Here is a 24,960-nt window from a genome sequence, read left to right as displayed (position 1 = left end):
GTTTCAGACTTCAGCTCCCAGAATCCTAGGCCATTAGCTAAGAGGGCTGAGGCTTCTGGGAGTTGAAGTCCAAAAACCTGGAGGAGCAAAGTTTGGGAACCACTAGCTGCTCTGTTCTTAAAGGGGCAGAAACTTAAGACTTGCTGGAGAGCCCAAACTGAAATGGTGGGGGAAAAGGAGCCTCTCTTTCACTCTTTCCTCTCCAAAATATACAAAGGAGCAAAAAAATCTGAATCTCCCTCTTTGGAGGTCTTTAAGCAGAGGCTGGATGGCCATCTGTCAATGGGGATGCTTTGATTTGGATTTCCTGCATGGTAGAATGGGGTTGGGCTGGATCAGGGCCCTTGGGGTCTCTTCCAACTCTATGATTGTATGAACACTTTGAGTTAGAGAGCCCCAAGGGAGAAGCATGGGAGAGGGAGCACTGGGGATGGCAGCAGAGATGGCTTTTTGGAGCTTGCCCTCACAGAACACCAAAGGCAAGCAGAGCAGCAGGGACGTCTCGGGGGCAGCAGCCACTCAAAGGAGCACCAAGAGGCAAGTGGAGCAGAGGGACTGTGACGGCACCCTCGACTTATCCACGGGTTATATTAAAATCCATAACGTTGGCCCCCAAACCCCACCTCGACTTATACATGAGCTCGACTTATATACGAGTATATACGGTAAGCCCATTACCTGGTCAAGGCAAGAACCACTTCAGAGGAAACAGCAGGAGAGGGCCCCATGACCACCAGAGGCTCTCCGAGCAGCACCCACTCCCAAAGCATCTGGATGTGAATTAGGACCGTCTGGAAGCACCTGTCATGGAGACCAGGGGCAGGTGGGTAAGAGATAGAGGCAGGAAGGCCCACAGGCATCCCTGAAGCCTGCAGACCACCCACAGCCGTGGGCAGGGCAAGGCAGGGCGGATTGGTTCAAACCATGCTGCCTTAGATCTGCAGAGAACACAGAATGGCCTGTGCTGTCGGGAAGGTAAGCATAAGCCTAGGGTGGCTGGGTGGTAGCAGGCTGCCCAAAGGTGACACAGAACATGGTCACAGTGCCACCGGATAGAAATGGCAGAGGCAACCCGGGCCTGGAGCCTCTCAATGGCCTTCTGCTCATACTCAGTAGCTGTGCTACCAAAGGCTGGCAGCCCAGGCTTTCCTCAGCTCCCGACAAGATGGAAGGCAGCAGAACACTCACCGGAAGAGGTCCACTTCGCAGGCACTGGGCAGGACAAGTGGGGCTGGCAGGAGCTTCTGGACAGCAGAGGAGAGACCTGTGTTGGGCTGGAGAAACACTCAAGGCCCCCAGAGATTCATGGCAGAGGCACAGGGAGGGCACAGTGTAGGAGTCCCCTCTCGCCCCGGTCACAGCAATGAGCTCATGGCAGCCCAAGCAGAGGCTGGAGAAGGCATCCCAAAGAGGAAGAGCTTTCCTCTGCAGTTCAGGAATTACAGCACAGTCCAGGTGAGGAGTGGACTGCAGGAAGTGAACAGACCCTACAAGGCACCCCAAAAGCCAAGCAAGGAGGCTGGACAGTGGGGTGGGGGCTCCCCAGAGAGGAATGGCACCTGACAGCATGACGCTGATGAGGCTTGAAAGGAAGGGAGGCCGGCTAAGCGTGTGAGGCTGCGGGGAGATACATTGTGTTATGAACCCCCTGCAAACCATCCAGGTGGTGCTTACCTCTTGGTTCAGGGGCCTGTCAGGGCTGGAGTCAGGCCTGTCCACCCGGGAAGGGATCTGTACCTGGGAGGCAAAGACCACCATGAGAAGTGGGCTGGGAATATGGCCCCCTGCCCCTGACCTTTTGGAGAGAGGGTCCCTGCCAGGTACCTGAATGACAACGCCCATCACAGGCAGGTTCAGTGTCTGGCCAGGCACCGGCGGGGGCCACTGGTCGATCTCGCTGCAGACTGAAGAGAGACAGAAGAAGAGAGATCAGGGGCAAACATGTGTCCATGCGCAGCCCTGGGCAGGGAAGAGATTGGAAACAGAAGGCCTGCCTCCAGCCATAAGAGCTTGCTTATGGGAACCTGGGCCTCGGGGGTGGAGGGTGTCCTAGCGTGAGCCAGCTCCAGCCGGTCGGAAGAGCTCCTGGGCACCTGATGGAGCCCAGACTCACCCAGAGACCCCCCTCCCAGCAGTAGCAGCCTCCCTGGCTCCTCTTTGACTTTCCTCCCTCTTCTGACAGCAGCAGCAGCAGCAGCAGAGACACAGCTCCCCAAAGGCAGCCTCCTTTCTCTTGTGGCGTAAAGGCTTGTAAACTGCTCTTGGTTTCAGAACTGTCCCCCTGCTCCCTGGATGCCAGGAGGATGGGTCCCCCGCAGTTCTGCAGCTCCCATCCCCAACAAGGAAGCAGCCTGGGTCTGCTTGGCCTGAGGGTCCGGCCGGAGACCCAGGGTGGCCTCTTCCCACAAAGACCCCCTCCTCCTCACCTGCCTCCAAGCAGGGATCCAGCTTGTCAAAGTACTCTGGAGCCACCAGCCTCAGCAGCGCCTGGAAGAGGTTGACGTAGGGCAGGCGCGAGACCAGGACCAGCGCCTGAGACGGAAAGAGAGGGGCAGCGGGAGAGATGGCTTCCCCACCCCTGAGGGCCACTCCACCCCTGCCACCCAGAGGCACTGCTTCCGGATGGGGCACGGTGGCCCACCTGCCAGACCCCAAAGGCCCGGGACAACCCCTTCTTTTTTGGGGGGGGGGCAGAGCCACGCTCGGCCAGACCCCCCCACTCACCTTCTGGAAGTAGCCCCTCTTGACGGAGGCGTCCTTGACTTGCCGGAAGTAGACGTAGCCGAAGTAGTGAGCCGTCTCCCGCTGTTGGCGTTTGGGGGGAGGGAGGAAGGAAGGAAAGCGAGGGAGAGAAGCCCCTTCAGCCTCTGCTGGCCCCCAAGAGGGGCTCCCACAGCCCAGTCCCTCTGGGCCCCCGCTGGCCCTGGAGGGCCCTCAGCGTAGCCGCCCTCCCTGGCCCCCAGTTGGGGACCCTCCCCGTGGGGCCCTGGGCTGACCTGCAGGGCTGGGGGGCCGGTGGGCTGCTCCTGGTCCTCTGGCTGGGGCCCCCCTTGGGGCCGTGGCTCCTCCGGCCGGCAGCGGCGGCGGCGGTGGGGCCCTGACTGCCGGAAGCGGAAGCTGAACTGGGTGTCCCCCAGGACGCCTGCGGGAGAGGCAGAGAGAGGGGATGCCTGCCTGCCGGAGGGAGAGCCAGGGCCCTCCTCCTCCTCCTCCTCCTTCCCCCGGAGCCCACCTGAGTAGGAGTCCGGGAAGGACGAGTGGCAGATGCTCGTCTTCTGCGGAGAGAGAGAACGGGGCCGCGGTCACAGGAGGGTCCCTCGCCCCCCAAAGGACCCTCCTCCTGCCCTCCGCTCCCGGGCCTCTCACCTCCTTCTCGCTGAGGGCGAAGTCCGGCGGGTAGACCAGCTGAAAGGCAAGGCGAGAAGAGCCAGGGAAGGCCGTCAGGAGGAGGAGGAGGCGCCGCCCGCAGCAGCAGCCCCGGCCCCAGCCCAGCCCCGCTCCCTTCACCCACCTCCAGGGCCTGCCCCAGCTCCAGGTCGAAGGTGACGGCGCAGGCGCACTCCAGCCAGGCGGAGAGCCGGGACCAGCGCGGCGCAGAGGCCGGACCGGCGCCGCCCGCGGGAGACTCCATGGCCCAGGGAGGGAGGGAGGGAGGGAAGGGCGGAAGCGGAAGCACAGCCCCGATGCGCCCGCCCCTTCCGCTTCCGCCCCTGGTTCCTCCGCAGAGGAGGGCTCGCCTCTGGCGCCGGAAGACGAGGAGGAGGAGGCCGCCGCGTGACGTAGGCCGTCCTCGGGGGGGGGGCGCGTGCGCATGCGCAGTCCCTCCTCCCTCCCTCCCGGTCCGCCATTTTGGAGCCTGAGCCGCCAAAGAAGAAGAACGAGGCGGAGGCGGCAGAGAGCGAGGTCCGTGAGTCCCGGGCCCAGGAGGGAGGCAGGCAGTTAGGGAGCGGCGCCCGTGGGCGGTCCTGGGCCCGACGCCTCCGCCTCCTTCCTTCCTTCCTTCCTCCCGCAGGGAAGCGGCGTTCAATGGACGTTGCTGCCGAAGGCAGGCCCTCCGCGGACGCAGGAAGCAGGCGGCGAGGGCGAAGGCGAAGCTCCTGACGGACGGACGGACGGACGGGAGGAGGAGGTGAGGAGGAGGAGGCCGCCGCCGCCGCCGCCGTGGCGTTCGGGCCCTTCCCGCCTGCTTCCAGCCGGGGCCGGCGGCGGCGCCAGGGCCCCGTTGCTCTGGTCGCGGGACGGCGGTCCGGCTCCCGAGGGCCCGGGCCCCGCTCCGAGCGAGAGAGCGGCCCTGGGGCTTTGGCTCCTCCCAAACAGCAGCGCTCTGCCCTTGGGCGCCGTGGCTCCGGAGGGCTCCAGCTGGCTTTAGGTGCCTTCCTTGGCGATTGCCTTGGAAGCCCTTCTGCGATCTTTGGAGGAGGAGGAGGAGGAGTCCGCAAGGCGTCCGTCAAGACGGAAGCCCCCCAGAAACGCAGGCAGGAGCCATGGCCGCCGGAGGAGGAGAGGGCATGGCCAGCCTGCCTCTCTGGGCAGCTTCAGGCCAGAGCAAGGAAGAGACCCCAAGGCCCCCTCTGCCCCTTCCCTGGTGGCTCTCCATGCCAGCCATTGGCCCCAGGGTTGGGGGGCTTGGGGCAGAGAGGGCTCCTTGGAGGCCGCCTTTCAACAGAGGCTGGGTGGCCATCTGTCAGAGGGGCTGCTGCTGAATGGCAGGGGAAGGGGCCCTTCTTGGGGTCTCTCCCATGGCTCTCTCCCTCCCTCCCTGTCTCCCCCTTTGCAGCCACTTGGGTCTTCTCACCATGTTATGGAAATTCGACTTGAACACCACGTCACATGTTGACAAGCTGCTTGAGAAGGAGGATGTGACGCTGCAGGAGCTGATGGAGGAAGATGACCTCCTCCAGGAGTGCAAAGCGCAGAACCGCAAGCTGCTGGACTTCCTGTGCCAGACGCCCTGCATGGAGCAGCTGGTCAACTTCATCACCCACGAGCCGCCGCTGGACATGGACGAGAAGCTCCGCTTCAAGTAAGTACTGGGCTTGGCTGCCCTGCCAGGAGGCAAGCGGGTTGCCATTTACCCCCCTCAGGACTCAGTGGATGAGGCCGCTCCTCTCCTGTCGCAGGTGAGAGCAGACTGAGGGTGCAGCAGGGGTTGGGGGGCCTCTCTGATGTGCCCAGCATTCCCTAGCCTCCAGGTCTTTGTGTGGGATGGGGATCCGGGGCGCTGCCAAAAAGAGGTCTAGAGGTGAGACTGGGCTGCCTGAGGCAGATGAGAGGCTCCCCAAGCGCTCCCTCCTCCTGGGAAACCCACAGGAACTGTAGGCTACTCCGTAAGAGCACCCCGAGAGTGGCGTCCTGGAAGAGCCTCCCTGCCTTTGGCCTGGCAGGTGGGAAAGTGCTTCCAGCTAGAGGTTCAGAAGGCCCTGCGTCTCAGGACCTGCTGCTGGCCTCTCTGGCTGCCAGGCTGGGCAGTGGCCCTGTGGTCCCCTTGGCTTCCTCCCACTTCCCCACAGGTTATGCTTCTCTCCTTCAGGTACCCCAATACAGCCTGCGAGCTGCTTACCTCCGACGTGCCGCAGATCAACGACAAGCTTGGAGAGGATGAGGCCTTGCTGTGCATCCTCTATGACTTCCTGGACCATGAGCCACCCCTGAACCCATTGCTGGCCAGTTTCTTCAGCAAGACCATTGGCAACCTCATAGCCAGAAAGACAGAGCAGGTGGGTGTTCCCACTGCCCAGCCTTCCTTCGTGGTGAAACAGTTCTCTGGGCGTTTCCTGTCTGGGACTCCTTCTTTCTGAGGGTTACATGAAGAAGGGTGGCTCCAGGGAGGGAATTAATCCACGTCTGCGGATTAGAGAGCTGGGCTAAAACGAACAAAACGAACGTCAACAGGAGAAGTGTCAGGTAGTACATTTTGGGAGAGAATAAATGAAAGGCCCAGATGCAGGAGAGGAGTCACTTGGCTTTACAAGAGGATATGCGGAAAGGGAAACCAAAAAAAGTCATAGTAGACCGCAAGCTAAACGTAAGGCAGCTGCGTGATGCAGCAGTTAAGAAAGTCAATGCAATTCTAGTCTGCATCAATAGGCAAAAAGTAAAGAGCTGAAGCTGTATGTCTTTATTTAAAGGTGATTGTGTTTTTGAGGAAGAAAGACCAGTTTATTGACCTGGTACTGAAGCACATTAACACATCTGCCATGATGGACCTTCTTCTGCGACTCATCAGCTGCGTGGAACCAGCCCAGCTGCGCCAGGATGTCCTCCATGTGAGCCTTGCATGGCCCTGTAGTCAGACTCTCCCTTCAGGGCTTGTGGGTGGAAGAGCAGGTGGGAAGGACAGCTGGACAAGGCTGTGCCTGTCTTGACCCTGGGCTGACTGGACCATTGGGGCCGTTGCAAAGGGAAGCGCAGGTATGTCAGAGGTCAGGCTGGCCAGTCCTCCCATTCTGGGCCACAGGATCCTCACTCTCCCAGGACTCCCTTTCCCACCTTTTTAGGACTGGTCCTTCCCACTCTGCATTTCAGAAGCCCACGTGTTCTTTGGCACAGCCTTTGGCTGTCAGATGGCCTGATGAGGTTGGAGGTGTGGTTCGCAGTGGCTTCCAGTGGAAGTGTAATTTCCGGCCCTTGTTGGTTCTGCCTTGCTGGCATTCTGCTTTTGAGGAGGGAGTGGGAGAGCCAGGGAGTTTTTGCTCCTTCCTTGGTCCTTAGTGAGTTACCAGGAGTTTCTTTCCTATGGCTTATGCAAGCCTTTTGCGCATGGCCTCTGCATGTTGGGTGGATGGGGAGATGGTGACAGGGCCTCTGGCTGGGCGGCTAGGGAGTTGGTTCAGAATGCCAAAAGGGGAATACGTCTCCCAGGCCGGCCTTCTCCAGAGCTTGGTGGCACATGCCGCCAAGGGAGTGGAATTGTTAACCCTGGCTTGTTAATGATAATACTAATAAAGGTGTATTTCTAGCCCACCCAATCAGGAAGAATCCGGGCGGGTTACAGCAACAAAATACATCGCATTACACTAGAGTTAAACCAAAATCAAACCCTAGACCTCCCCCCCTCCCCCCCATTCCCAGTACGAAAACAGAATTAAACAGTAATCGTATAAAAGCATTAAAGACATTAAAAACAACCAATTGGCAGAAAGATAGGCGGGGAAGAATAGACAGATGAGGGGACAAATATCTCTAGATCTGGGGAGGGAACTAGGTTGGAAAGGCCTGCCGGAAGAGATCCATCTTGGGAGCTTTCTTAAAAGCCGTCAGAGGGGGAATGTGAGGCATCTCCTCCGGCCGGTCGTTCCATAGTTTAGGAGCAGTAATAGAAAAGACCCTCTGGGAAATGATTTTTGGGGCTGTCGTAGATTTCTTCCAGAGGACCTTAGTGTGCGGGAGGATGGACAGTAGGGAAGAAGGCATTCCCTCAAGTACTCTGGGCCCAAGCCACGTAGGGCTTTAAAGGTAATCACCAACACCTTGTACTTTGCACGGAAACTAATAGGCAGCCAGTGCAGGGACTTCAAGACCGGTGTTATATGGTCATTCCTAGAAGTTCCCGTGATCAATCTGGCTGCCATATTTTGTACCAGCTGAAGTTTCCAAACTTGGCACAAGGGTAGCCCCAAGTAGAGCACATTACAGAAGTCCAATCGAGAGGTGACCAGCGCATGTACTACTGTTTCCAGGTCCCTCGGCTCCAGGAAGGGTTACAGTTGGCATATCAGACAGAGCTGATAGCAGGCGCTCTTGACTGTCGCATCCACCTGAGCTGTCAGTTGGAGCGACGAGTCAAGAAGCACCCCCAAACTGCGGACAGAATCCTTCAGGGGAAGTGTGACCCCATCCAGAACTGGCTGACACAACTCCATTCCTGGATTCGGGGTTCCTATAGCAAGTACCTCCGTCTTACCTGTATTCAGCTTGAGTCGGTTTTCCCTCATCCAGTCCATTACCGCCGCAAGACAGGCATTCAGAGGAGAGATGCCATCCTTAGTCACTACTTCAGTCCGAGACATAAAGAAGTATATTTGGGTGTCATCAGCGTACTGATAACACCCCGCCCCATGTCTCCGGATGATCTCTCCCAGCGGCTTCATGACAATGTTGAATAGCATTGGGGACAGGATCGCACCTTGAGGGACCCCCGATTTGAGCTCCCTCTTGGCCGAACAACTGTCCCCAAGCGACACCATCTGGAACCTGCCCGAGAGGTAGGATCGGAACCACTGCAATGCAGTGCCTCCAATACCCAACTCTCTCAGGCGTTCCAGAAGGATACCGTGGTCAATGGTATCAAAGGCCGCTGAGATGTCCAAGAGCACCAGCAGGGTGACACTTCCCCTGTCGATGCCCAGACGGAGATCATCGACTAAGGCGACCATGGCAGTCTCCACTCCGTATCCCATCCTGAATCTGGTTTGAAATGGATCCAGAAAATCCGTTTCCTCCAAGACTGCTTGTAGTTGATTGGCGACCGCTCTCTCGATCGCCTTGCTCAGGAACGGTAGTAGCGAGACTGGTCTGTAGTTATTTCTATCCAGGGGGTCCAGGGAAGGCTTTTTAAAGTGGTCTAACTACTGCCTCCTTGAGGCAGGGAGCCTTCCCTGAGGGATGCATTCATTATGTTTTTCAGCATCACCATGATTTTGTTTCTCCCCCCTGGATGGCCAGCCAGGTTGGGCAAGTCGTCTTTGTCAAACTACTAAGAAGCTGGTCCACGTCCTCAGTACTTCCCGGCTCAAATTGATCCAGCCTAACAGTCATGGCGGAGGCACTGGATGCCTCTCTAGTTGTCTCTGTCCTCAAATTGGCATCCAAATCAGCTCTTATCCGAGAGATTTTATCTGCGAAATCATCATTAAAAGCGTCACAGCAGGCTTCAGAAGAATCTAATAAAGGGTTCTGGGTAGGAGGTAGTTGGGTTAAGTTCCTCACTGCCTTAAACAGCTCAGCTGGATGAGATTTTGCAGACCGATAATGCAGAATTGAAGGATTTCTTAGGTGCATCTATCGCCACTTGATAGAACCTAAGAAAGGTCAAATGAAGTGTCTTATCAGATATGAGTTGAGATTTCTGTCACTGGCGCTCTGGTCGTTGTCCAGCCCGCTTCAATTGTCTAAGATCTTCCGTATACCAAGGGTTACGATTTTGAGCAGGTTGGAAAGGACACTTGGGACCGATCCTGTCAATCACTCTGGTAAAGTTGTTATTCCACGTATTAACCAGAGTTTTGACAGAATCGCCAGCACTGCCAACCATAAGACCCTCTAGGGCTTCTTGGAACCTTTGAGGGCGGACCACCCCCGGAGAGAAGGATAGTGGCCTTGTGTCCAACCTTAACCGGGAAATGATCTGTCCGTGACAGAGCAGAGATACTAATGATCTCCGCCCACGGATGTGTCCGTTCCGTGCAGAAGACCGCATTGAGGGCATGACCTGTGCAATGCGTAGGCTCGGAGACTATCTGGGAGAGCCCATGTTTGTCATGGAGAGCATGAACACCCAATCTGCACCAGTAAGGTTAGTCAGCCCAGTCTCAAGGGGGGTGTTGAGGTCGCCCAGGACTAGCAGCCTAGGCGACTCCGACACCAGCTCCAAGACTAGTTGCGTCAGCTCGGCTAGGGAGTCTCTTAGGTTACAGGGTGGACGATAAACCAACAGAATCCCCAGACTATCCCTGGTCTTCAAGCTAAGGTAAATGCACTCAATGTGGTCTAATGTGCAGATAGGTATCCTGATTAAGGTAAGGTTGTTTCTATAGACCAGGGGTAGGCAACCTGCGGCCCGGCAAGGCCTTGGGACTGGCCCCAGCCTGGTCCTGCCGCCGATTGCCGCTGGGGCCTTTGGGGGGGCAAATTGTCTATAGAAGCCTCAGAAACATGCATTTATATTAACATTTTTTAAAAAATCATGAAATTTTTTCACGTGTCCTCCATTTTTTTTAAAAAAGTGTCTTCCATTTGAAAATGTTGTCCTACATTTGTCCTGGTTTATTTATATATTTAAAAATTTTTTAAAAAATTATTTAATTATTTATTTTTTTACTTCGGCCCCCCAGTTGTCTGAGGGACAGCAACCCGGCCCCCGGCTCAAAAAGATTGCCTACCCCTGCTATAGACCGTGGCCACCCCCCTCCCCGCCTGCTTCCCCTCACCTGCTCATTGACGGAGTAGCCAGCCGGAAGGGCCTGAGCCCAGGTTACAGAGCTGTCTGCTCCAAGCCAGGTCTCCCTGATACAAGCCAGGTCAGCATTGTGGTGTGTCAATAAGTCGTAGATGATTTGGGACTTATTCTTTGCTGACCTGGCATTACATAAGAGCAGAGAGAGGTTCGGCGGCTGGTTAGGCAGGTTCTCCAGATCTTTTGTGGTAGCAGGGCGAGTGGAAGGTGGAATAGGTATCACACATCTATCACGCCTTCCTCTGTAACGACCTCTTGTTCCCCCCTTTTCTGTCCTATCAGTGGCTGAATGAAGCAAAGGTCATCCAGAGACTCGTGGGCCTGATCCACCCCAGCCAGGATGATGACGTGAGTGGCAGCCCTGCAGTCGGCCTTGTAGGGGAGGCTGGCCGGCATGTTGCTCTCACTGCATGGGAGGGTGCGTGTGCTTGCATGCGGGAGTGGAAGGGGTTATTCTCTTCCCTTCGTTGTCTCTTTACATTCCTTTGGACACAAACCTTTCGTGTTATTGCTGCTGAAGGCTGCTAGGCAGTTCTCCTGGGTTGTGCCTGCCTCTGCTCTCTTCTTCCGAGAGCGAGGGCATATGAAGGGAAGGCAGGAAGCAAAGAGTCCCTCAGACATTAGGAAAACCAGTTTCAAAGAGCTCAGTGAAGGGCTGGGCCAGACCCTCATGGAGAGGCTCTAGGAAGGAGCAAAAGCACCAACAAGGGCTGGCGACCCTGGACATACTTGAAGTGCCACCCACGGGCTGCTCCCACGAGGAGGAGTCAAGGAAGATTTTGCACAAAGCCTGAGTGGAGCTTTCTCTTGAGCTGAGATGCCAAAGGGGCCTGCAGAGGGATTGGGAGGAGGGAGCCAGTGGGGCAGACCTGTCTTGCAAAGCAGGGCATCGGGAGAACCAAGTCTTGGCCAAGCTGGCAACAGCTTGGGGTTCTGCCAGGCTGATGGCTGCTTGAGGCTGCTTTGGCCATGATTGACCCATCTGTTCCTCCTCCTCCTCTTCTGCAGCGGCAGTCCAATGCTTCCCAAACCTTGTGCGACATCATCCAGCTGAGCAGAGAGCAGAGCAGCCAACTCCAGGATGCCCCAGAGGCTGACCCTCTCCTGGCAGTGCTGGAGTCGTAAGTGCCAAGGTCCAAGGGCCAGCCAGACTGCCATGGTGGCTTCATCTTGGGAAGGGGCCCGGGAAGGGCAGCTGCTGCTGCCACTTATGGCTCTGAGGGGTTTCTCTTGGGGTGGAAGCAGGGTGGCCAAGTGGGTAGAGATGGCAGTCCCTCCTCCAGAGGAGAGCAGAGTGGCATCTTAGCTGGGAGTCACTGTTGCTCGCACTTTGGAGGGCAGGAGGGCGATGGCAAGGCTGCTCCCTTGGCACTCGGGAGCTCCCTCTGGTTGATGGGCAGCTGGTTCTCTCCTTGCCATTGGCAGGGGAAGAAGGCCTTCTGATTCCCACAAGTTGTTGGGGTCTGGTCATTTCACAAGAAAGGGGGCTTCTCTAATGTACTGCCTTCTATTTATTCTTTGCTGTTAATTTACAGTCTTAAATGTCTCTAGCGCTGTAAATGCGCTTTTGACCATCCCTTTCTGTCTGTATTGAGCTACAGGTGTTCCTAGCTGTAAATTTTGTTGTTCTGTAACCTGCTGTGGAGAAAAGTGGGGTGTAAATCAAGTAATAGAATAGAATGGAATAGAGTAGAGCAAACAGACTAGAACAGACCAGAGGCTATGTGTGGCTGGACTATTTCTGGAAGACAGACTCGGGTTTGCTTTCCCCCTGGCATCTGAACTTTATGGCTTAGCCTTGGATCCATCAGGCTCTCAGCCTCACAAGGGAGGGGGAGAGTTCCAGGAAAAGGGGGAATGAAAACATAGGCTTCACTGCCTGAAAAGGGGGGTTGGAGGCAGTGGCAGCTGCAGCAAAAATGTACAGGAGACCAGTACATGATGGTCTTTGGGCTGGAGAGAGGCTTCCTGAGACACCCAGCCGAGGCTGTTATGCTGCAACCGCTGTGTCCTTCTGGGCACCTGTGACTTATGTGCCATACCTGGGGTGCCCTGCCGTTTGCCAGCCAGGGCCCCCAGGCAATGGCCTTTCCCCTCTCTTGGTCTTGTCAGGCAGGAATGCGTGGAGCAGCTGCTGAGGAACATGTTTGATGGCGAGTGGACAGAGAGCTGCATTGTGAGTGGAAGTCAGGCCCTGCTGACCTTACTGGAACCCAGGCGCGCCGGGTGAGTGATGATGGAGGAGAGGAGTGCCTTTAGTTCTGGATGCCCCCTTTTTGAAAACAAAAGGATTTCCGTATTAACAGAGACAAAGAAATAGGAATAGACAAATCAAACCCACGAAACAAAACAACCAACACACACAAATTCCTCCTTCCCTCTATTTGCTTTCTAAATCATTTTTAATTTCTAATGATAATAACAAGAACCGTTAGCTTTCTTTCCTCATCACAAATTATAATAAAAGTAATATGAACTGAAATATCCTATATTTTAATTCTGCACAACTGATGTTTTCTCTTTTCTGATTAATGTACTCTATAAATGGATTCCACGTTTCCTTAAACATGTCCCCTGAGCTCTTTCTCACCAAGTCTGACCCTTCCTTCGTCTCAAGCGGCTGATTCCCACTTCCTTGCAAAGACCATCCTTGCAGCTTTGATTAAATCACTTAACAAGTTTCTCTGCTCTTTCTCTTCCTTATCATCTAAATTAGTCATATTTAACAAATCTACTTACGGCCTCGGATTAATCTTCATTTTCAGGATTTTTTTCTATCCACTTACTAATTTTAGACCAACATTTTCTAGCCCTTTTCCATTTCCACCATCGATGGAAAAATGGACCAACCTTTTTCTTGCACTTCCAGCATTGATACAATATTCCCTTAAACATCTTAGCCATTTTTGGGGGAGTCGTGTACCATTTGTGTTCTGGACGCCCCATTTTAAAAAGGATATGGACAAGTCAGGGCAGGTTGGGAGGAGGAACAAGGATGATACAAGGTTTGTTGGTGTGTGCCTTCAAGTAATTCTTGACTTATGGCGACTGTCATGGGACTTCCTTGGCAAGATTTATTCAGAGGACAGCTGCCTTTGCCTTCCTCTGAGGCTGAGAGAGTGTGACTTGTCCAAGGTCACCTTGTGGGTTTCATAGCCAAGAGGAGATTCAAACCCTGGTCTACAATCGCAGTCAGTAGCCACAACCTCCCTACTATGAGGAGAGGTTGAAGCAGCTGGGCATGTTCAGCCTGGTGAAGAGAAGACTGAGGGGTGGCATAATGGCACCCTTGGATTACCTCAAGAGCAGACCTGTTCTCTGCTGCCTCAGAGGGCTCTAAGTTGTAGGGAGCAGGCTTGGATTGAACACCAGAAGCAACTGGAACCTCTTGTCTAGAGAGGTGATGGACCCTCCTTCTCTGGATGTCTTCAAAAACAGGTTGGACAGCTACCTACTGGGGATGCTCTAGATACCGCATGGCACGGGCCTTTGGCCTCAGTGCCTCTGGCTGCCCCTTCCTACTCTGTAGCTTCATGGGGCAGGTTTTGTGAGATCTGGGTGTCCTTCTCAGCGCAGTGTTTGTCCAGAGGCAGCCCCCAGGGAAGCATGACTGAGCAGTGGAGGGATTGCCTGGACCCTTTTTGCTGGGCCACTCGTGGAGCCCTCGGGTTGTGCTGAACAGGACCATCATGCCCTTGTCTCCAGGTAGCAGTTCATAAAATCATAGAATCATAGAGTTGGAAGAGACCGCAAGGGCCCTAATCCAGTCCAACCCCCTTCTTCTGCCATGCAGGAAATCTCAATCAAAGCACCCCATTGACAGATGGCCATCCAGCCTCTGTTTAAAGACAGCCTCCAAGGAAGGAGAGTCCACTACACTCCAAGGAAGGAGTGTCTTCCACTGTTGAACAGCCCTTACTCTCAGGAAGTCCCTCCTAATGTTGAGCTGGAATCTCTTTTCCTGCAGCTTCCATCCATTACTCCATTGGGTCCCGTTCTCTGGAGCAGCAGAAAACAACTTGCTCCCTCCTCAATATGACATCCTTTCAAGTATAAACAGTGCTATCATATCACCTCTTAACCTTCTCTTCTCCAGGCTAAACATCCCCAGCTCCCTGAGTCTTTCCTCATAGGGCTTGGTGGTTTCCAGACCCTTCACCATTTTAGTCACCCTCCTTTGGACACATGGCTCCAGTTTCTCAATGTCCTTTTTGAATTGTGGTGCCCAGAACTGGACACAATATTCTAGGTGGGGCCTGACCAAAGCAGAATAGAGGCACTATGACTTCCCTTGATCTAGACACTATACTTCTATTGATGCAGCCTAGAATCGCATTGGCCTTTTTAGCAGCCGCATCGCACTGTTGACTCATGTTCAACTTGTGGTCTACTTGGACTCCCAGATCCCTTTCACACGTAGTTTCATTTAGCCAGGTGTCACCCATGATCCTATATCTGTGCATTTCATTTCTCCACCCTAAGTGCAGTACCTTACATTTCTCCATGTTGAATTTCATTTTGTTAGCTTTGGCCCAGCTTTCAAGTCTATTCAGGTCATTTTGAATTTTGATAGAGTTGGAAGAGACCACAAGAAAGGCCCTGATCCAACCCAGCTCCATTCTGCTATGCAGGAACTCTCAATCACAGCATCCCATTGACAGATGGCCATCCAGCCTCTGTTTAAAGACCTCCAAGGAAGGAGACTCCACTACACTCCGAGGAAGGAGTCTGTTCCACTGTTGAACAGACCTTACTGCTGTTTAGGTCTGGAAACCACCAAGCCCTATGAGGGAGTGGTTTAGGAAGCTTGGCAGGTTTAGGCTGGAGAAGAGAAGGGGTGGCATGATAGCCATGTTTAAATATTTGAAGGGGTTTTGTGTTGAGGATGGAGAAAGCTTTTTTTCTGCTGCTGCAGAGACTGGGACACAGAGCAATGGATGTAAACTGTAGGGAAAGAGATTCCACTTAAATATTAGAGCAACAAAGTAGGGCCACTAAAATATCACATAGGGCAACCAAGGTGGTGAAAGGTCTGGAGACCACCAAACCCTTTGAGGAGCAGCTTGGGGAGCTGGGTATGTTTAGCCAGGAGAAGAGACAGTTACGGGAGACATGAAGGCCATGTTTAACTATTTGAAGGGGTATCATGTTGAGCATGGAACCAGGTTGTTCACTTCTGCTTCAGAGAATAGGACACAAAGCAGTGGATTCAAATCACAGGCAAAGGGATTCCACCTCACCATTAGGAAGAACTCCCTGAAGGTAATTGCTGTGTGCCAGGGGAAGATGCTGGTGCCTTGTGGGGCGATGGAGTCTCCTTTGAAGGTCTTTGAACAGAAGCTGGATGGCCTTCTGTCAGGAGGAGTGCTTTGCATGGCAGAAGGAGGTTGGACTGCATGGCCCTTCCGGCACTATAGCCTAATGTTTCTAATGTTAAAGGAATTTCCCGGCCACAGATTGATTACCCCTCACACCACTCTGCCTCTGTTATCTTTATTATAAATTGATTTTTAAATTCTTTTGTAATTTATTTATTTCCCAGCAGACAGGGTCCCAGTCGCCTGTATTCTGGGTTTAGCTCCTCCTATTTGCTCCTGTAGGCAGGGACAATAAACAAAAGACTGGCCCCTGTATAGGGAGGAGCTAGCCCCCCTGGACCCAGTCTTGTTCCTGCCTAAGCTCCTAGCAGGATGTGTCTCTTCCAGCCAGCAAAGTTTTTCCTTTCTGCGAAAGCGGTTTGAGAGTTTTCTTCTCCTCTCTCCTGCCTTTCCCCCCTTCCTTGGTGGTGGCTATGGCAGAGGACCCTGAGAGCATGGGTAAAGGGCCATCCTTAACCCAGGCTTCCCTAGCTCAGGGTCTGCCAGCTCAACAGAGGGAGCTGGCTTCAGAGGGAGACCCATTGGGATGTGTTTGCTGTTGCTCTGCAGCTTCTGCACTACAGCCTTGGAAGCATGAAGAAAGACTTAATATGGCAAGGGCTCCCAGGATTGGAGAAAGGTCTTGGCTTTGCCAATGACTCTCCCTCTCCTCCTAAGCTGCCCTCTTTCATGGTGGGAGCACAGGAGATTTCTGCAAACAGCATTGCAGCACATGGGAGCCGTGGGAAGAGATGGTGAGGGGTATCCCCTCCATGTCTCTGTTTCTCCACATCACCTCTGCCCAGCCTGTTTAAGGCCAGGGATCTGTGAGGAAACTGGCCAGAAGTCATGGAAACTTCCCTCCTCAGCATCTCTGCCCAGCCAGAGTTCAGAGGACAGGCCAGCCAAAGCCATGGCAAAGGATTTCTCTGCATCACCTCTGTCCAGCCTGAAATAGGGCCAATGTCAGAGAGGCAAGCCAGCCAGAAGACACAGGAGAAGGGTGAGTACCAGGGGCCCTCTCTCTCTAGCCACCAAAGAACCTTTGCCAGATCTAATGCCCTCGCTCAGGGCAGGCATTGCCATGAGGCCTCTACCATGGCCATTGCAGGCACTATGCCTAGCATAAGGTTTGGGACTCTGCCAAGAGGGCAGATGGGGGCGTTAACCCTTGGTCTCCCCCTTCCTTCCCATCTCTGGCCCCAGTGGCACCCAGGACCCTAACAGGTGTGGGGGATCCTTTTGCAGACTGGGAAAGACATGGTGGTGTTGCCAGGGCTCCTGCACATTCCTTTTGAATTCTTATAATGAGATGGTGTGTAAGGAGGCATAGGATTCCTCCTCTGTGTTGCACAGACACATGGCTGTAAAGGAAGCTAGAATTGGCCCAGCAGGAGCTGAAGCTTCCAACTCTAAAATGGTCTTTTTTGGCTGCCACAGAGCATCCCACAACAAAGCACAAAGTGGCTTCATGTCCTCCCCAGAGAGAGCATGGCCTCTGCCACCCACTTCTAAACAGAGGCTGGAGGGCCAGTTCCTGCATGGCAGAATGGGGTTGGACTGGATGGCCCTTGGGGTCTCTTCCAACCCGAGGATTCTATGAGAGAGCACATACATACAAATCCTCCTGTGTTCCAAAAATTACAACAACAAAAAGGGTTAAACCAGTTGTGGATATCATGGGTGGAGAGTTCCCTTCACCCCCAACTGTGTTTGGCTGCCCCAAACTGGCACTCTTAAGAGAGCAGCTTGAGCGCTTGGCCTCTCCTTTCCATCAGAGATTATCCTTTCTCAGGACACAGACATACCTCAGGTGAATGTGGAGCCATGTCCCACAGCAGCCCCTCTGCCCTTCCCAGCTACCTATGCAAGTGGGAAGGGAGTTGAGGACCAAGCCAGCTTCTGTAATGCAGCCAGGTTACTATATAGCCTGCCTGACATAATAAGGGCTAAGCTGTAGACCCCAGCTTGAAGTTGGGGCTGTCTCAAACATAAATAAGACATAGTGCCCTGTGAGTATCAGGGCTACACTACAGGCCATATCTGCCCATGATTAGCAATGGTCTTCAGTCACTGTTAACTTAAGAGCAGTTTCTTCAGTGCTTGGAATAAGCCACTGCCCAGGCAGCCTCCCTTGATGGGGCAAATAAAGGAGGGGAGAGCCCCCACAGCAACAGGGCTGGGGGCTCAGATTTACAAGAGATACTGCTTAACATTTTCTGGTGTTCATGTTATTACTGTTAGCCCATGAGGTTTGAGTTGTGCTGTTTCTGCTCACCCCCCTCTCCTTTTTCCAGGCCAGAGAAGATGCCTGGAAACGAATTCTTTAAGGGAGGGGCTAGCCATAAAAGCCACATGATGACTTTTCTTGCCTCCTCATGGGCCTCCATCACTGTCTCCATTAGGTCCAGAGCCTTTTTTGCCTTAGGTGGAACAGCCACAGACATAGGATGAGCACATGGTTCTACCTCCTTTGTACAAACTGTTGTCAGCCATAGCACTTCTCATTAAGAGCATAAGCTTTAACAATACAGATTCATTTAAATGCTTATAAACAGGGTGACTCAAGCAAGGAGAAGGCCTCTGGTCACTCAGCAGACCTCTAATGCTTACATGCATTGAGGATCTTTGGTAAAAACATCTGATATGAGGTGAGAGATATATTGGATTAAGGTGACCAACCAAGCTCCACTTTATTGTCATAAGGGTTATGTTCCTGTTATAAAACACAGGGAACCTCAGTCAGCTAGGCTCAGGAGAGGTGGCTCCCCTTGGCTCCCCTTCTTTCATAGGAGAGATGTCTATTGAAGGGAAGAAACTAAAAAACACAGTTTCTTCCATGAGATGGTTCTCACTAATTCAGGGGGTTAAGAAAAACTCTTATCAAAAACAGACAAACAGACTCCTCTCCGTGGGGGGAGAAAGCCCCCCCCTTCCTCCAGGAGTGTTTTAAAACAATATAATCAGGCCTTTCTGCTGAGGGGTTGCTTCAAACCCCATTCAGACATCCTGCAGAGCCCTGAAGAGTCTGCCACAAAGATCACAATTACCTCTTACCTTGTCTAGATAGTTGCATTTGAAATAAGAATGCCTGCTGATGGGATTGCCATTCAACTGCTCCCTGCCCTGGATAGGCCTATTGACACAAGGTCTATCATGCATAGGATGAGTTGGGCTCAAGGCCATGGAGGTTCATGCTGCCAGTCTCTTTCTTTTAGTGGTCTCAGAGTGCTACAAGATTCCTTTGCACACTGTTGGGCATGCTTGGATTGTGATTTCCTCTGTGTGGGTGAGTGTCTTATCCCTGACTGGGTTTTCATGCCAAGGTCTGGTCCAAACAACACCATTGTCTACTACCTTCGGAGGCTGGAAAAACGGACTTCCTAGTGCCTATGCCTTGTTTTCTGCTAGCACAAATGCTCAGATTTAATATACCATACAGCTCCATATAGAGACTTACACCAGACACCTATATGCCCACAGCTTGTGTGTGTGTGTGTGTGTGTATATATATATATATGTATTCCAAAAAACAAACAAAACAAAAGACAACACAGCAAACTGTGATTTTACTATTTTATACAGGAGACTCCATTTGACTATGCCATTATATTTTCTGTGACTTGAGCTTCCATGGATCTGGTATCCATGCAAAGTCCTGAATCCAACTCCAGTGCATATCGAGGGCCCACTAGTCTATTTAGGATTTAGGTTTGTGTTCCTTTGACAGATCCTTTTTGTGGAGAAAATCCTCTCCTCGAAATTCGATACCGGAGGGCTATCCTTGCCAAGCCCTCCGTTCCCATTTCATGTCTCCTTAATCAGCAGTTCATTCAGCCGGGAGACCCCTCAGCCTTCATACAGGTTGAGGATAGCCGGCTACATGGAGTTGGGGTGATTTTTGAAGCCTCTAGACAAGTTCATCCTCAGATGAAATCAGACTTGATTCTGACCACAGGCCCTGTTAACACAGAGTGCATCTATGCTTCTGCCTGGACTCACCAATGTCTGCGAGGTAAAGGTTAATCCAGTGTCTTCTTTGCCTAACCATGGGATTAGTCTTATTTTACACAGGTTCACAGATGTTCCAGTAAAGAACTGCACATTGTTTTGAAGTATTAGTTGGTGGTCAGACATTAACATTCCTCTTTCAGAGTGATAAGTCTTAATTGCTACAAGTGAAATCATCTTAATATCACCTTAATAAACAAGTCTGGTGTTTATTCCTACTTATTCCAAACACTTCTCTTATCTTGCCAGGTGCAGTAGACTCTCTCCCATTAACTCACAGCCTAGCTGCTTCCAGAGGTAGATAACTTCAAGGTCAGATATTATCCCAGACTTGTTTTCCCCCTTTAGATTTTGCTAAGTCCTGTACCTTTCAAGCCCAGAAAATCAAAGTACGTAGAGTTTATTTGTTGAGCCACTTTATCCCCTTCTTTTCCTTCTCCTTATCCTGTTTACCCAAAATTTATTCTACCACACAGAAATTAAAGCCAGACTTATTATAACTATTTTATAATTTTCTCCCAAAGGAGAACAAGTACACAGGGTGATTACACAATAATTTCTATAAACCTTTGGCTGCAACTCATGCAATACAAGAGATTCAGTAACCTTCTTTCCCCACTTATACTGTATGTCAGTTCTCTTTATCTTCACTTTTTGTTTCTCTTCTCTTATTCTGGATATATAGTATCGAATAGTCCACTTAATTTTAGTTATCCCAAATGGTAAAGAATTATGAAGTATTAATAAAGTATTATTAAAGGGAATCCTGATTTGATTTTTCTTTATAACAGTCCAATTAACTCCAAAGTTGTATGTTTGATTTTTGGATCAGGTTCTTATCAGGTTTTTTCTTTCCTTTTCTTTTCTTTATCAGCCACTCCAATTACTTGCTCTTCAATCCTTTTATTTAATTTAGATCCCAACACAGAGGGCTCATATGTAAGAGCAAAAGGGAAGGAGAGAAATCGCCAGCAGTAATAACTCCGTTTGGTGTCTTTTCCAAGCCCCTTCTCACAATTTTATACTGACGTTCTTTTAGTCAGAAGTTGAGGCTTAAACTTCTTCTTGCACACTCCCTGAAGGAACGCAAATATCCAGCCGTAGTGGAGTGTTGTGAAGAGATTCTCTTCCGAGGAAATGCGTTCACTTACTCATTTAAAATCGCAGCTTGAAAGTAAAGCGGCAGGTTCGCTACAGCCACAAGGGCTGCCGCCGGCTTCAGGCACACCCGCCGCGCTCCTCCGTCTCCCTCTCTGCTCCGTTCCGTTCGTTTTCACTCTCTCAGCTTTCTCTCAAGTTAGCAGTGTAGAACGGGCTCTGAGGGCCTCCGGAGAATACAAAGTGGGTGCCTCTGGATCCCCCTTATCGAGGAGGATACTCCAGCTCCGTCTCGATGTCACAAGCAGAGCCTAGTCGCCGGCGGCTGTCGCCCCAAGAGAGAGCCTCTCTTACCAGCGACCAGCGCGATCGGCCATACCACCGGAAGTCCGGATCAGGTTCCATTCTGATTGATCTCATACTCCACCTTTTAGACAAGTTCTCATCGACTGCTTCAGGTTTTCAGTGGCTGACCTGCTTTAGTCCATCCAAGATGGCATTAAAAAGGGACTTAGACCCAACATGGTTATAAGGCAGGTGTCTGCCATCACGTCGGTTCTGCTCCATACGAGAGCAGCTAGAATGGCGGCCATCCTCACATTAAGAGGCTGTTGAGGTAAGTTTCCAACAGGGCCTGCCCACCAGACATCGTTTTCCATCTTGGGATGTGAACACGGTTTTAGAGGCTCTGATGGTTGGGCCGATCAAGTCCCTTTGGGAGGCCTTCCTCAAACACCTCTCCCCCAAGGTCATCTTTCTCACGGCCATTCCCTCCGCCAGACGGGTGTCAGAGCTGGGGCCCTGTCAGTACGTAAAGACTTGTGTATTTTTAGGCCTGTCTCAGTGTGCCTTCGTCCAGACCCTACCTTCGTGCCTAAGGGCAACTCAGCCTTTCAGGTGTCACAGGACATTCTCCTGCCTTCATTCTGCCCCGATCCTAAGATGTGCGCAGAGCCCTCAAAATCTACAGCAAGAGGACTTCAACCTTCAGGTCATCCGAGGTGTTGTTCATTTCCTTTCTCCCAGGCTCTTCGGGGTGCAAGGTATCTGCCTTGACTCTGAGTAGGTGGATCAGGTCTTGTATTCAAAAGAGCTTCTGAACTCTTGATCTCACTCCACCCGAGGGGTTGATGGCGCACTCAACCAGGAGCGCATCTACCTCTGCGGCCCTGGCCACTAGCGCCTCCCTGTCAGACATTTGCAGGGCGGCCAGATGGAAGTCGCCTTCGACCTTCATAAGACATTACAAACTGGATGTGCCTCAGTCCACTGAGGCGTCATTTGGAAGGAGGGTCCTCCAAGAGATTGTGTCGGGGGCCACAGTCTCCTAGCAGCACTTCCCTCCCAGTTTGAGAGGGCTTTTGTAAATCCCAGGAGGTTAGGACCCTGTCTGCTGGGAAAACGAACGTTGGTACTTACCCGTGATACGTTCATTTCCAGCAGATGAGGGTCCTAGCATCCTGCCCACCCGGGGGGTGCCTGCGGCCTCCGACCCTGGCTGCCTCTTGGTGGACCTGCCTTGTTCTTCTTCTTGTTGCTGGATTGGTTTTTCTGAGTTCTTGTTTGTTCTTGGACTAGTTTTTTCTAAGGTGTTCTAGTTAACCCTTAGCTGAGGTTACTAAGTTCAGTTCCTTGGTTTACTTTACTACTCGCTTGGACTGAGGCTCAGGGGGGCTAGCTCCTCCCTATATAGGGGCCGGTCTTTGTTTATTGTCCCTGCCTACAGGAGCAAATAGGAGGAGCTAAACCCAGATTACAGGATGCTAGGATCCTCGTCTGCTGGAAATGAACGTGTCATGGGTAAGAACCAACGTTCGTATTCATTTGGGGGGGGGGATATTGTAATTTTATGTATTATATTGTGTGTGGATGTTTTAGTGTGAGCCACAAATGTCTCTAAAGAGAAAGCAGAAAACGAGCTTTTTTTTGGGGGGGGGTCATCTGTGACTTTGACTGTTTTTTGCTTTCTGTCCAGAAATTAACACAAGCCAACGCAAACATGCTTGCACCCCAGTTTCCATTGCCTTCAGAAGTCTACCCTGCCCTGTGACTTTCAGTGAGGAAGCAGCGGTGCAGCTGTGGCTCTGAGGAGCTCCTCTGCAAGGCCCAGCCTAGTGCTGTGCTTGGGAGGCAGCCTGGCTGGTCCTGGCCTCTCTGCCGCTCACCGTCTTGATGGCGGCATGTCTCTTTGTGCCCACAGCATGGAGGGGCTGGTGGAGTCCTTCTCTCAGGGATTCGAGAGGTCTTACACTGTCAGTAGTGGCATCCTGCGTGGCATCGAGCCACGGCTGAGTGACTTCAACCAGCTGCTGCTCCACCCGCCGAAGGTATGGAGACCCTACTGGGTTGGATGGGGATGATTGCGGCCCTCCTGCCTCTCTGTCTTGGCATAGTAGAGGTAAGGGGTGAGCCTTGTGGCTTTGTGGGTAACTGGCATTCTCTGCCCCATTGAAAGCTGACCATGGCATGTAACCACCAAGGTCTCTGAGGTGTCAGATTGCAAACATCAAAGAAGCAGTCAGGCCCTGCACAAGTGGTCAGTGGTCAACAACAGCCCCTTTGGGCTTCAGATTGGCCTAGTGTGACTGAATGGCTCCTTCTTCCTCTTGTTTGAGACAGGCAGCCTCCATCTTGACTACCATTGGGGTCTTGGAAGAGCCACTGGGGAATGCCCGTCTTCATGGCGCCCGCTTGATTGGTGCCCTCCTGCACACCAACACTCCCAGCATAAACCAGGAGCTCTGCCGGCTCAACACCATGGACCTGCTGCTCGTGAGTAGGTCTGGAGGTGGCAGGGAAAGAGCAGTTGGTTGCCTGTAGCTTCCTGAGGCTGAGGGCCAGCGGTTCTTACTCACACACACACACACACACCCCACCACCACCCTCAATGGGCTGTCTGTGGAAAAGAGCCTGGAGAGGAGAGTGAATGTTGCTGCTGTTCTTTCTCTCTGTTTCAGGACCTATTTTTCAAATACACTTGGAATAACTTCCTGCACTTCCAAGTGGAATTGTGTGTTGCAGCTATTCTGGCCCATTCGGCGCCCGAAAGTCAGCCGGCCCCAAGCAACACAGAAAAGAACGACATGGAGGAGAACCCAGCCCCAGGGGAGGCTGACCTGCCTAGGAATGGTCAGCCCGAGAACATCATGGTGACTCACGTGAGGAGGTTTACTCTTGCTCTCTTGCGCTTGGAGGGAAAAATGGGTCTGGCAGTGCCGCCTGAGGCCAGGCATCTGCAAGCCAGCCTGGGAAGGAGAGGTCCTTCCTCCTTCCCCCTGCCCCCCATTTTGCCACCTTTGCATTGGCAGTGAGGCAGCCAATCTGCTGCAGTGGCTGGAGCTGTGAATCATGACATCGGCCCTTGGCTCATTTTGTTGACCTATGAACGGATGGAAGGCTGAGTCAACCTGGAGCCCTGTCAGGGATCGAACTTACAACCTTGTGGCTGAAGTGCTGTCTTTTAACCACGGCGTCACCAGGACTGCCTTATATCCTCCTCCTTGTCCACATCACTATTTATTAAATCCTGCTTTCCCCCAGAATTGGGACTCAAAGCCGCTCACAATTTAAGAGAACAATGCAATTAAAAACATACAAAATGAGAGCAATAAAATAGTATTAAGCTATTTGGAGCATTGAAACATGTCAATTTCAGCTTTAATTGATATCACAAAACAGTCAGGAACGTGCTAGTTTTCCAGGCGGGGCGGTTAACTGCCATGCTTGGCCTGGCGCAGCTGAGTTGCAGAGAAGGACTGGTGAAGGGGAAAGGGCAGCATTTGGGCTGCTCCTTCTCCCCCCTCCTCCTCTTCCCTTGCCATCTCCCACCCAGGACTCTTGTAAACGTGGCTGATTGCCACCAGAGAGAGAGGGGGAGGAATCAAGAGTGCACATGTGCACCCCCCCACTCCTTCTCCAACCTTCCCTTCTGGGCTGCCTGCTCCATCCACGCACCCCCTGGGCTGGGCAAGGTCCTCCAGGAGGGGAAGGGAGCTGCCCCCTTGGCAGAGGTGGGCTTGGTGTCTCTGGCTTGAGGAGCACTTGGGATGGTGGGTACCATCCTTCCATGGCTGTCTCTGCCTGCTGGGCTGTGGGGAAGGGGGGCATGTGCTGCCCAGCTGGTGCTGCAGCCCTGATACCCCTCTCTGTTCTCCAGCTGTTCCAGAAGTGCTGCCTGGTGCAGAGGATTCTGGATGCCTGGGAGACCAACGACAGAATACAGTAAGACTCTTTGTCCTTGGGCACCGCAGTCTGGTGTGTCTGTGTGACACCAAATTAGGAGGAATAGCTAACACCCTGAAGGACAGGATTAAAATTCAA

The 24,960-nt window shown here is 52.6% G+C and overlaps 2 protein-coding genes across 4 annotated transcripts in view; one reads left to right on the top strand and one right to left on the bottom strand.

Annotated features, from left to right (window-relative positions):
- Window positions 1–26: 26 nt before the first annotated feature.
- On the bottom strand, window positions 27–10,570 carry LOC121930801. The gene is made up of 14 exons (XM_042467675.1): window positions 10,398–10,570; window positions 10,149–10,296; window positions 9,330–9,458; window positions 4,831–5,045; window positions 3,512–4,409; window positions 3,367–3,405; window positions 3,233–3,275; window positions 2,997–3,142; window positions 2,725–2,805; window positions 2,427–2,532; window positions 1,825–1,904; window positions 1,675–1,737; window positions 1,189–1,244; window positions 27–801 (listed from the first exon to the last, which is right to left on the bottom strand). The coding sequence occupies exons 1-14, from the start codon at window positions 10,568–10,570 to the stop codon at window positions 675–677; spliced, it is 2,304 nt and encodes a 767-aa protein (XP_042323609.1). The 3' UTR covers window positions 27–674.
- PPP6R2 (protein phosphatase 6 regulatory subunit 2) overlaps window positions 3,769–24,960 on the top strand; it is a 64,116-nt gene continuing 42,924 nt past the window's right edge. For all 3 annotated transcript variants that reach the window (XM_042466502.1, XM_042466500.1, XM_042466499.1), the window contains exons 1-12: window positions 3,769–3,903; window positions 4,013–4,129; window positions 4,778–5,023; window positions 5,531–5,717; window positions 6,129–6,266; window positions 10,457–10,522; window positions 11,183–11,295; window positions 12,287–12,400; window positions 22,841–22,967; window positions 23,260–23,412; window positions 23,598–23,798; window positions 24,797–24,861. In XM_042466502.1, the coding sequence (XP_042322436.1) occupies window positions 3,812–3,903; window positions 4,013–4,129; window positions 4,778–5,023; window positions 5,531–5,717; window positions 6,129–6,266; window positions 10,457–10,522; window positions 11,183–11,295; window positions 12,287–12,400; window positions 22,841–22,967; window positions 23,260–23,412; window positions 23,598–23,798; window positions 24,797–24,861 (1,619 nt within the window). In that variant the 5' untranslated portion in view covers window positions 3,769–3,811. The remainder of the gene's footprint in view (window positions 3,904–4,012; window positions 4,130–4,777; window positions 5,024–5,530; window positions 5,718–6,128; window positions 6,267–10,456; window positions 10,523–11,182; window positions 11,296–12,286; window positions 12,401–22,840; window positions 22,968–23,259; window positions 23,413–23,597; window positions 23,799–24,796; window positions 24,862–24,960) is intronic.

The sequence above is a fragment of the Sceloporus undulatus genome, chromosome 5, assembly GCF_019175285.1.
Source record: "Sceloporus undulatus isolate JIND9_A2432 ecotype Alabama chromosome 5, SceUnd_v1.1, whole genome shotgun sequence".
In the NCBI taxonomy this organism is placed as follows: domain Eukaryota; kingdom Metazoa; phylum Chordata; class Lepidosauria; order Squamata; family Phrynosomatidae; genus Sceloporus; species Sceloporus undulatus.
This window is presented reverse-complemented; position numbering and strand designations above follow the sequence as displayed.